A 12,969-nucleotide genomic window follows, 5' to 3' on the forward strand; every position below is an offset into this window, starting at 1 on the left:
TATCGATCATCTATATTCTTTCCTAGACAGATGTACTTTGATTTCCTGACATTTCTTTAGAATGCAAATATAAATAAATACTATTCCTCTTAGCTCTTCAATACAGAGAGGGCACATGATCTATGTACAGTAGAAAAGTAAATCTCAGACACTACAGAAACTGTCAAGGACAAGCCTTACCATCTCTTTCAGGGATATTTTAAAATGTGGCCAATCATCCTAGAGTTGAGGGAAGCACTTCTGTTACGTTGGTGGTGACGTGACTGAGCTATAGGAGTCCAGGATGATGTAGTGAGAAAGCAAAGTCAATGTGTAGTAGTTTAGAGAGGACATATCCTAGCTAGATTTTCTGAAACAATCTTATGAGACTTTTCCTAAAATATTTTTTGGTAGTCAAATTAAAAGAGCTTTGGCTTATTTCATATTTACTGAGAGTTTTTTTTCGATTGACCTAGTGATTTGGAAGAAGAGTTCTGGAAGTATTCTAAAGAAAAACAGTCCTGAAGCAGTCTCAGTCACTGCTTTATCAAATTGTATGATTTCCCACTATACACTATTGGTTGGTAGAGCTCACAGAGCTGGGGCGAAAAGGAATTAGAAAGTAGGTGTGACAGCACAGCAAATCAAATGCCACTGAGGACATCAGTAGGGAAAGGATCTGAAAGTCACCTCGTACTGTACAGTTTCTGAAATGTGTGTGATAAAGAGAAACTGAGAAGACTGCACCTCCTCCATAGCTCCAATGAGATTCTGGGTGGACTTGCTGATCTCCTCTCCAGCAGGCGGCATGCCACTCCCCGGTGTGAAGAACGCTGTGCTGGGTCCTGGGTGCCCATTCATTTCCACTGTGTAGCTGGCCTTCATGGGGCAACAGGTCTGGTTGTGGAGAATGAAATAAACCACAAAAACGTAAAGTCCCTGTGGAAAAAAGGAACACCAGGAGGTTAAAGGAGTACTGCTGTCCTAGCTGAAGAGTAAACATGGTTATAAGTAAGCATGGCTGCTTTTCCACAGGTGTTCTCCAAATCCTGCCAGAAATTGAAAATTATAAGACCTGGTAGAGGACTAGCAAGAGACCACTGAAACTTCCAAATGTCACAAAACATTTTTTCAACACCATTTGAGAAAGTTGTCCTCCCACTAACAAATCACTGGTTCTCTTGGTTAGAATATAAGTAATTCTGGAATGTCGCTTTATACACACACACACACACACACACACACACACAAATTGCAGAGGTCTGTCTGATCAGCTATCTTTTAGTGCAAACATGTTGCTTTCTAAAAAACCAGTCTTTCGCCATCTATCTCATTTATTCTCCCTTTTTCCCCTTAGCAAAATGGCAGAACTGAGGTACTAATGGCCCAACAACCTTGTAGATTTCTAGAAGGCAGCACTTCATGAGCCTTCTGATTTTGTTTACATATCTCAGCTATTCAGTGATTTTTGAAAACAAAATCACTGGTAGGGACTAAGAGGAGTTCTGTGGATTACTTAATATTCATAGAATGCTTTGCTTTTTAAAAAGTAAGTAAGTACTATGTGAGAACAAAGCTATCTTGAACATTTGTGTGTTTTTTTTAAAGATTTATTTATTTATGCATACAGAACTGGGGTACAGGCCAGAGGTGTAGGGGTGATGAGAGGATTCACCAGAGACAGAGTGGGGAGCAGAACAGGCCGACTCATTTAGTACACTGCTGAAGGGAGCAGCGGGCAGATCAGGAGAGGTCTGCTGCACCTTGTGGGTCACCTGTGCCATGTGGATCACCTCCCAGGTGGGCATTGTGAAGTGGCTTTAGCTTCTTGGTGCTGCGCTTTAACCTGCTCTGCCACCAGGGAGGGCGGCTATCTTGAGCATTTGTAAAGATCTGTTAGACCTCTGAATTCTTTTTCAACCAAGCGAAACGACAAGTGCTCTGCTTCTGTCACAGATGGCAGTGCAATTTCGTGTTTGTGTTTGCGGCATTGCCCACACTGGTTTTCCTTTAAGGATTCCACAAGGGAGCCACTATAAATGTCTAATAGTGCTTCTGTAAAACTTGGTAATTTTGACCTTTTCACTCAGCCAGTAAAATGAGTTAAATTGCACCCTTTGTGTCTATTAATCCTATTTTTTAAGTATGGGAAGCAAGTAAGAATCCCCTTTGTTAATAGAATTCCTTAATCTACAAAGTAAAATCAAGGCATACAATGTATTAAGAAATTCCAAGTTTTTGTTTCAAATGAAAATAAGTACCTTCATTTTGTGAAATTTGCAGTCTTTATTGGTTACTAACTTTTCTAGGAGTATAGAAGCTATATAAAGAAAATAATACACTGTGGACTATTTCAAGTCAGTATAAATAGTAAAAAATCTATTAAAAATAGTCAGGGTCTAAGAATTACAACCTATAAAATGAAATTAGAGAATAGAATGCTAGCATTTGATCTTTACTGCCTTTTCTGCAAGACTGCTGCAAATCAGTCTTGGCTAGACTGACCTCTTCCTGAATTGGATTCCCACTCTAACTAACAGCTATGTTTTAAAATCACTGGTTTATCTGCTAAAAAATTTAAATTTAATTACTCTAATAATGATATAAAATTAATAACAGAAACATTTATTTCCTTATGAATTAGGGTTATTGACTTTTGGAGAAAACAATAATACTCCACAGTATGTAAAGTGAATGAATTAGTTTCACCTGCAATGATGTTGCGACCATTAGCAGAAATGAATCTTCCTAAAAACACACATGCACAACCCAAATTTTTCTGGTGTAAATTTTTCACATGGGTATGAATTAATCACATCACCCATAGTAACTGGCCAAACAGGAAAAGAATTAAACTGTCAGTCTTAAATACTGTGAGAATGTTAAGATTTATGTCAGAATTTCTTTAAGTGTTATCAAGTAATAGGGCAAAAGCTAGATCAGGAAACAAAAGTCATGCTCTAAAAATCTGCCTCTAAGGACTCACTTGTGCAGACAGCATATTCTCTTATTTGTTCTTACATGTAGTCTTCTGTGCTTGGGGAAAGAAATTGTCTGCTGAAAATAGCTCACATGTGAAAACTACATGTTTTTTTTTTCTTAAAAATAAATTTACATGAACAGTAAATACTTTGCATTAGCTATGCTCCAGAAAACATAAACACTATGAAAATGGAAAGAAAGGATATTTTAAAATGCAGACTCTATGGCATTTGCCTGTGTCCATTCCAGGCTGGGCAAATGGAGAAAAGGAACATTCCTTATCCCAAGGTCTAGGCTGACTTCAGAGGCTGACTTCCCTGACTTCAGAGACAAGCAAGTTTGTATTCCAAACACTGCAATTTAATCTCAGGCTTTCGTTTGTATGCCTTTCTGTGCTAGAATTTTAAGAGTCTCTAAAATTACACTTATTCAATGCACTATGCTGCACCACTATGTACACCTCCAGACTCGAGCTGCCAGAAAGAGAGCATCTGGCTCCTGCCTCTGTTTTCACAAAGAAAAATCAAGGACATGCTATAAAATCATAGGTTAATTGTTTATATATATGTATATATATGTATGTATATATATATATACATATATATCTGTATATATATATATATATATACGCACACACACACACGAAATGTTTTAGGATATATAATCCATTTGTTCTTTACCTAGTGATGCTAATAAAAGTAGGCATTCTCCCTGTGCATTGCTATTTTGGTTATTTGTAGCAAAGTATTTTTGAAAAATACTTTCAAAAATCTTTACTAGATTGTATCTGAATTGCCTATGCCACTATGACTAATTTTATATTTCTTTTGATGTAGGAGTTTAAGGTTATTAGCAAATGTTCACTGAGTCACAAATGAGACCACAATGGTCTAATAAATGTTCTTGGCATCAAGGAATAAGGTAAGTAGAAGAGTTTTGGGCTTTTTACCTCAAAAATTTCTATCAGTTCCACATTTGGTGGGAAAGAGTCCACAATTCACTTGACAAATTAAATTAGTGGTGACAGGGAAATGGTAAAACAGGAAGTTGACTAAGCTGCATGTTTCTGAAGGCAGTGAAGTCTCAGCGCAATTCTCACTGATGCTGAGCTCTCATTTGGAACCTGAAGGCGTTGGCCTGAGGACAAAGATAAAACCTCAACTAGGCTGAGGTAAGCTTTGCAGCACTTATGAAAAAAGACGCAAGAAGCATGTAAAATTCAGAACTTCAAGCTGTAACTGCATACAAGCTGTGTTGGTCAGCAGTCCTCTTTGTCCATCTCTCCCATCTGTCACTTGCTCAAGGTTACAGGAAAGTGGTTCTAATGCCAAATGCATGAAATGAACCCAGGTAGCAACTGCCCTGGACCCATTCTTTTAATTGTATATAAATAAAAATTTAAAATAAGTAAAGTGAAATATCAGTGTACTATTTTTTTTCATGCTTGACCTGCACCCAATTGGACTTAGTGTTAGAGAATTTATGTCTTCCACCAACAAGCATGAGCACACCCATATAGAAATTAATCTCTAAGAAAAAATTATTGAGTTGAACAACTTGACAACTGACTCCACATGAGCTATATTTTTAATATTTGCCTTATATTCTGGCAGAGAATCTTGATCAATGAAAATTGAGAAAAACATGCAGGTGATGGTGCCTAAAGTGTCATTTAAAAAAAAAATTGAATCAGCCCAGACAGTAAAATACAAACTTTATAGTGGAGCCAATGCTTAACAGTTGAGGAAATCAGAGGTGCAGAATTACAATGAGGTTTTGGTCTCAGACATCACAAATCTCACTGCCTGAGAGATTTGAGATAAATAACTGTTATCGGAAGCAGGAATTGACTACAGATGACTACAGATGGGGCACACTGAAATAGAAAGAATCTGCAAATAAAGGAAGAGGTTTTTCTAACATAAAATTCCAGTGAGTGAAGATATAAAAGACACATTAAAGAAATTAAACAAGTTAGTAGGAAAAGTACTGAAAGACTGGTAATTGCTATCATTAAAATATGGATTCCAATGATGTAACTGAAGATGAATAAAAAGAGACACTATCAGTACAAGAAGTTTTCTGGAAAAAAAAAAAGGAAAGAACTAAATCTGTTGATAGCAGTAAACTACATAATGCAGTCTGAATAAAGAGAAGAATTGTCCACACAGAGAAAATAACTGAGCTCATTAACAAAGATGGAAGAAGGACCTTTATCTTTGCATTTAGACACAGGAGGACTAGAGAGGCAAATGTAAACATTCAGTATTTGGACAACATTCAGTATTTGGACAACATGATAACTAAATAAAAATCCTAAGGTTATGAGAAGTAGAGATGGGAGACATCTGAATACTGAAGACTTTATTATCTTTTACAGCACACTGATTTAATACCATAAAATTGAAAAAACAAGTTGTATAAAGTATTGTGATCCCAATCTTTAATGGTGATTATAATTTATTTTCTTAATTTAAGAGAGATCTTTTATTTCTCTTGTGGATTTAGAATACCTTTTGGTATATTAAATCATTTTTGGGAATTCAATAATTCTTTCTCTTCTGTTTTAGTTTTTCTTGTGACAAATTCATGTGAATTGAAATAAAATTTTGTGTATTATATTGACTATTAGGTGGTCACCTGTTTAAAATATATAATTATTCTTCCAATCACAATTATTTTTGCCAGAAAAATGTCTGGAATGATTGTCAGGTAAGTTATTATTTTTACTTTAAAACAGTCAATGATCTATAAGAAGACAATGATGTGTATAAAGTAGGAATAACTCTCATGACCATTTATATTTAATGACTTACTCTTTCTGGTGTTCCTCATTCCTTTCTATAGAACTACATGTCTCTGATTTCTCTTATCATTTTTTCCCCTTTAGCCTACAGATGCTATTTCCCATAGTTCAGATTTGTTGTTTGTTGGAAAATTGTGTGCACTTTTATTTTTCTGTAAATGTCTCTATCCTACCTTCCTTTTAGAGGGATATGTTCACCAAGGAAATTTCAGGGTAAGAAGCTTTATTTTTATTAATGTGAGTTTGTTTCTTGGGGGATTTTAAAGAAGCTTTTTTATTCCTTTCTGGTTTTCAAAATTTTTGATGAGAATAGTGCTCATTTTGCCAACATTTTCTTGTATTCAGTATTTTCTTCACTTCCCCATGTTGCTCTCACGATTCACTGTTCATATTTTTATGGGTTATGATTTAGGCCTAAGTGTGATTTTCTTTGCTTTGGGTTCTCTATTTTTGATCTTTGCTCTGCCATCACATTTGGAAACTTCTTTGGGGCCATTAATGTTTCTATTATGGTTACTTATTAGCGATGTTTACTTATGGAGGAACTTTGATTTTAAAAATTCAAAAGTTTTAACCTTAATACTTTTATTGTTTCAATTCCCTGTTAAGTAATAAATATTACTTAACATGTTTTCCTCTAAATAATGTTTTAGTCCATGTAAATTTTTTAGTATATTAGTAATGATTAATTTTATATAATGAGAACATGGACAACTTATCCTTTTCTTTTTCATATTAAAAAAACTCAAAATATAAAGATGTTAATATAAAGGGAGTATTTTTTGAGTATGAAATTTCAAAACCTCCAGATCTATGTTAAGTGCATTATGCAAACTAGCTATTTTGCAAGGAACAGACCTAAGAAAGAATACAAAACCGTGCAGGATAAGGGATGGAGAGAAATCAATTCTTCATTGAAATTAGGCTTTCTGCAGTTCGAAACTGCAAATTTGGGATAAAGAAAGGAATAACCCATTCAACTGTACCTTTGTAGAAAGCAGGTGCTAGGTGGTATTTTTTAGTTTGTAGTTTAGTCCCTGGCAGGCAGCGAGGGCTTAAGAAATGTTTGTTAAATATTTGTTTTAAAACTTCATCAGTGGGAAACTGTAGGATGCGGGGGGGAACAGATTTATGTGGCATGTCGGTTTTCTTCCCTCCTCCCTTAATTCTCTCTTGTAGTTCGTTACTCTCCCTCTCTCTCTCTTTCTTTCTTTACACACACACACACACACACACATTTAGTATATACTATACCATATATACAGTACTATATTACATACATAGTTATAACCCAGTAGTTACTCAATAAAACTTTGGTTTCAGCGAATGCTTTCTGAACCATATGTTTGTTACTCATGTCAACATGAGTTGGGGCTCTCCCTGATGGTGCAATGAGTTAAAAAAAAGCACAGCACTATGAAGCTAGCTGCAGCTGCTTCAGCCCGAGTTTGATCCCTGGTCAGGGAGGCGACCTACCTGGCAGGGGAGAGCTCTCCTGTCTCACTTGCTGCTCCCCTCAGCAGTGTACTTTGTCAGTCTACCTGTTCTGCTCCCCACTCTGTCTCTGGTGAATCCCCTCACTGTCCTTGCATCTCTGGTCTGTACCCAGTTCTGTATGCATAAGTAAATAAATCTTTTTTTTTTTTTTTTTTTTTTTAAGAAAGTCTCTCTTGGGGGAGGAGGATGCATTCCTGGTTCGGTCTATGCTTCTAGGTCAGTGAACCCTGATGGGAGCTCCAATGGTGCTGGGCCCCCAGATGACCAGCCCTGGCTGTCTCTGGCTCCTTTGCTGACTTTGGTTTTCACGCTGCTGCTGTTCCTTCATGTGGCTATTTTTCCTCAAAGGGCTTCACAGCTTTCTGCTTTTGCTCTCCTCTTGGCAGACACCCTAGGAAAGTCTCTGTGATGTTTGGTTTCTGGCTTCACACAACTCCTGGGCTGCTGACCTACTGTTGTTTTGCATCGCCAGAGACTGAACAGCATCGACAATAGACTTCATGCCAATGACAAGAATTGTAAAGATCAATATGGTATTTCTGTATTTGTACAATTTTTCAGGTGAGAGAAAAGTAGGAATCTCATCTTTCATTTACTTCATTTTTAAAATTCTTATTTTTCACAGTTTAAGTCTTGTTAGTGTTCTTATTTATCATGAGCATCTACATTCTAGCATGTTTATTAACTATAAAGGAAAAGAAACAAGTGAGTTAATTGTGGTAACTATCAGTTGGGAAACACAACTAAAATGTTAAGAATGTCATGTGAATGATTGTTGTTCAAATACTTTAAAAATATTTGGATGGGATAGGGAATTACCTAGTGTTTACCAGGACCTTTGTCAAGTTTGTCTAAAACTTACTACTAAAAATTTAAGGGATACTATTTGAAGTGAGTAGAATCGATACAAGTTTGGCTAGCTTAGTCTGCTGGCCTCAGTTGTATCTATGACCAAAAACCTCAGCCACACCTATGACTAAAAATCTGTGGAGCTGGCCTCCGTTTTTAGGGTTTGAGCTTACAGAGATGTCTATTCTAAATTTTGTAAGCCAGGCCCTCCCTGGTGGTGCAATGGGTTAAAGCCATAGCCACTGCAGCATGAGTTCGATCCCTGGCCAGGGAGGTGACTCACAAGGTATGGCAGACCTCTCCTGACACGCCCACTGCTCCCCTCAGTTGTGTACTTTGTCGATCTGCCTGTTCTGCTCCCCACTCTGTCTTTGATGAATCCTCTTACCCCCTGCACCTCTGACCTGTACCCCAGTTCTGTATGAATAAATAAATAAATCTTAAAAAAATAAATTTTGTAACCCCCTGGAAGAATTCTATAGGTTTTAAGTAATATCTAGAGAAAGACAATATTTTTTTTCTTTTATATAATCAAGGTTTCTTTCTGTAACTTAAGAACATATTTCTCTGTGCATCACTGACACAAGAAATATTTGTTCAGTCTTCTTCATGATAAATGCTCATGATCAAATGATTACTAGGTCACGCCTCAGCTTCTCATCTTCAGATGATGATAGGATCCTTGTTCCTTCAGCCTTTTCCCTTGAACCTTGGTCTCAGTGACTCTCAATATTCTTCAGGCTTTTGTTAAATTTTCAAGCACAGAGTGCTAATCAGTTCTGATACTATTTATCAAGAATTAGATTATTACAAAAAGATAAAAGGAATCACAAAGTAAGTCATTCTTAGTTACAAGAGCACAATCCCATTCTGAGAGTTCCTAGATCAGAAAAATTTCAGAAATACAAATTAAGTTGAATGGTAAGTGATGGGTAGGGAAGAACGAGTAGAAGTGGTCATAGTAGTACTTAGATGAAATTAAATAAGAGAGATTTGGAATCTCAGAATATTTTTTTCAGGATTGAATAAAAAGTTGAGAAGTGACTCAAGGTAGAATAAACTTTGAATGAGAAAAAAACTATTACCTAAAATTATAAAAAGAGCAAACTTATGACTATTTATTCATTGTAAATCTTATTAGAAGTCATTTTGTTTCAGCAATTTGAAACCTCTACTGGTTTATTCTAAGAAATTTCCATAGGCACAGTCCACAACTAGTCTGTGGACTGAAGAAATAACATGGATGATGATGTCAATAACAGTAGTAACAGCGATAAAGCACTCACAACGTGAATTGGTTCCATGCCATTCAGAGTGGTTCTCATGTACAGGAAATTGAGTCAAAAATGTATTTTTAGTTTTGGCTACCAGTAAAATGTTTCTGGAGTATCCAGCAACCATGGTTATGGGAAAAACTGGCCCACTCTGAATAAGTATATGTATGTCAACTCATCACCATGTAAGCTTTAAGCAGCTTACAAGTTATGTGTTAATTTTACCGTAGTAAAGCTGGGGAGAAAAAGAGTTAAAAGGATAAATTACTGACATACACAATAATAGAAATGAACCACAAAATAAGTATATTCTGGGTAAAACAAAAGAGTCAGACATAAAACATACTTAGTGCCACCCCATATTTACTGCTGCCTTATTTACAATTGGAAAGACATGGAAACAGCCCAAACGCCTAAAAGTGGATGACTGGATTAAAAAGATGTGGTACATATACACAATGGGATATTACTCAGCAACCAAATAAAATAAAATAAAATAAAATAAAATAAACACATGCTTTTTGCAGCAACATGGATAGAGCTGGAGAAGATCATGCGTTGTGAAATAAGCCAGAAAGAAAAGGAAAAACACTGGATGGTTTCACACATAGCAGGAGTATAATGGACCAGGTGGGAAAATAATAATAACAATAATGAACAGCTATAGACCAGAGACATTTTATCGGGATGGAGTGGGGAATGGAATCAAAAACAGTGCGGGGAGGGAAATGCACTGGACTATGGTGATGGCACATGGATGATTTGGTGATGAGAAGCCCAAGGGGATTACAACTGAGATGGAAAAATACACAAAATGATGTAAAAATAAGCTACTATATATATAAGAAAAGTACTTAGTGCATCATTCTTTATACAAAAAATACAGGGAATACAAATTTATATACAGGGACAGATATTTATATGAAGGAACAGAATACAAATTTATATATGTATGTGTGTGTATGCGTGTGTGCATGCCTGTAGGAGCAGAAAGAGGAATGGTTTACGTATGGGTCTGGGGAATCTTTGGGGTATGATGGAAATATGTATCTTGACTGTGGTTTCATGGCTGTGTAATCACCTGTTTTACTAAAACCTTAAGAATAAACTAAAGTTTTGAATTGTTGTTCTAGTAGATTGATCACTAATCTGTTAAGCCGAGGGTCAGCAAATTTCTCTGAAAAGTGTCACAGTAAGTATTTTACTATTAGGATATAAGGTTTCTGTCAGAAGTACACTGAAACTATAATTTTCATGTTATAAAAGATTCTCTTCTCAATTTTCCAGTATTTATATATTTCAAAACCATTCTTAAGTCTGTAAGTACTTTGAAATTCTGATACACAACCTTTCAATTGTCATTTTAAAAATAAGGCCTTAAAACTTGGTAAAGGCCTTAAAACTTTAGCAAATTTTAAGGTGATTGGATGACTCAGAGCTAAAAACCAAGCCAAACTAAACCAAACAAGCAAGAGAGAAGACAGAATCTTTAAATCACTAAAATTTCACATATGTTATAGTGAAAACATTAAAAGATTTTAAGCACTAGACTGGTAATTAGGAGTGAAAGCAAGGTTTGCCACGCAAGTGTGGAAGACAGCTAGCTGTGGCAGAGGTAAAAGCTGAGTGCTCAGGATTAAACACAGCTGGAGCACACGGACAGGAAGAGGAACCAGTGAAGTAAACAAGGAACAACTCACTGGTCAGACAGGTCAGATAAGAGGCCCGCTACAACAACTGTATCAGGAAAGCCAAGGGAAGACTCTGTTCCAGAAGATTCTGTTCCAGAAGAATGGATTGTCAGAAAACAGACATCAAGTACAGGGAAAAGGAGACATTTGTTCATTTCAGAAGTAGCAGATGTCTTTGGGAAAAACACAATTACCATAGAAAGGGTGGTAGGAATAGACTGAAATACATAATGTACTTTACCATCAAGAAAATGGTACCCTTAAATGATGGGAATAATCTGACTTGTGACATTAAGAGCCACGCGTCTGATAACTACATGTTAGCATTTGGTGGGAGTGTTTACCTGCTTCCATGCCACAAACTTTTTTCATTATTCAGAGAAAAAGACTATACAACACAAAATTCACTTTGTTTAAATTGAACACTTAATAAGTGTTCCAATTGAATTACTGACTGAACATTGCTTATTTCACATGGATTAACGTGAACATGACATTCTAACAGTTTTATGCTTCTCAAATCAGAGTCCTTCTGGAGATGCCCACATTTGGTATGTCTATTTCACAGACTGCTAAGAGCAGGGAGGCAGGTAGGCAGGCAGTCACGGCTACTGACTCTCTTTCATATTGCTTTTCAGAAGGAAAACAAGTCTAGTAAACTTCTAAGAATTTTTCATTGTAATATGGTTAATCAAATATCAAAGAGGACCCAAACTGGCCTGGTTTTAGAAATAGTCTTGGATGAGTCTGTGTGGATTTTTATAAAATAGTCTGTGTGGATTTTTATAAAAATGTGGAACTCAACATCCTGTGCTTTGTTGTGCTGGAACAACATACAGGTGTAAATCATATGCTGACCACAACTGGCCAAGCTGGGAATTCTCTGGCATCTCCCCAGCAGATACAGACTCTTAGAGAGATCCTACTTCTGGGAATTTTTTCATTTATAAATCTGAGATAAAATAGCATCGAAATAAAATTCAATAACCATTCCAGATATTAAGAACCAGAATATAAATTGTCAAAATGTTATTTGTTATTTTTGAAATACATTTTTTTTCTGATGATTAAGGAGTTGCTAAGTAGAGACAAATTCCTTAATACATGTTTGTTACAACTTTCTAAATAGTGAAATAAGAATACCAGGATTTCTCCAGGAATGCTCTATTGAATAACTGATTGATTAGCAAACAGTAGAAAAAAAAATGTATGCTTGAAGTTGTGGGAGCCCATACTTCTGAATCATATATAGTGCTATAAACCAGTGTTCTTTCAAAAAAAAAAGAGGCAAATATAGAGAAGTCAAACAGCCCCCCCACTCAAATTTATACCAAATTTTAACACTCAGAAATAACCATGTATCTTGAATATGACCTTTCTTAAAAACTACAATTTCTAGAGATATTTTATTTTCTCCAATCTGTTTTCATAGTGAGCATATATATACATATATATTATTAGTAAGAGCTAACGTTAGATTTATAGTTGTGCAGCAGCTAGGGTAACCTTGACTCTTGGGATACTTCTGGCTTGCTGGGATTCCTGGCTAAGCTTCTTGTTTCAGTATTTTTTATTGATTTCACCCCTTTTCAATCAAACATCAATGCCATTGAATTATATGGATATTTAGTAGGGCTAGATATGGCTCAATAAGGGCCCAGCATTGTGAAAATCACTCCGTTTGATATAGCAGAGCCATGGAATTTATCCTAATACCCAGATTCTAATACGTCTTTTATGAAAATGGTTTGCAACTTAAGTTCTCTCCTATACCATAAAGTCCGTCTTTGAGTTTATTGTTTAGTAGCTGAGCAGCCACCTAGCAGAGCACTGTTGGCTCCACTAGGCAGTGAACAGACAGGTTAAACTCTTTCTCTGGAGTATTTCACTC

The 12,969-nt window shown here is 36.0% G+C and overlaps 1 protein-coding gene across 1 annotated transcript in view; it reads right to left on the bottom strand.

Annotated features, from left to right (window-relative positions):
• ADGRV1 (adhesion G protein-coupled receptor V1) overlaps positions 1–12,969 on the bottom strand; it is a 402,490-nt gene that overhangs the window by 14,698 nt on the left and 374,823 nt on the right. Inside the window, exon 86 of the mRNA XM_004678139.1 lies at positions 727–918. Within this exon, the coding sequence (XP_004678196.1) occupies positions 727–918 (192 nt within the window). The remainder of the gene's footprint in view (positions 1–726; positions 919–12,969) is intronic.

Source organism: Condylura cristata, unplaced genomic scaffold, assembly GCF_000260355.1.
Source record: "Condylura cristata isolate star-nosed mole 26May11 unplaced genomic scaffold, ConCri1.0 scaffold00007, whole genome shotgun sequence".
Lineage (NCBI taxonomy): Eukaryota > Metazoa > Chordata > Mammalia > Eulipotyphla > Talpidae > Condylura > Condylura cristata.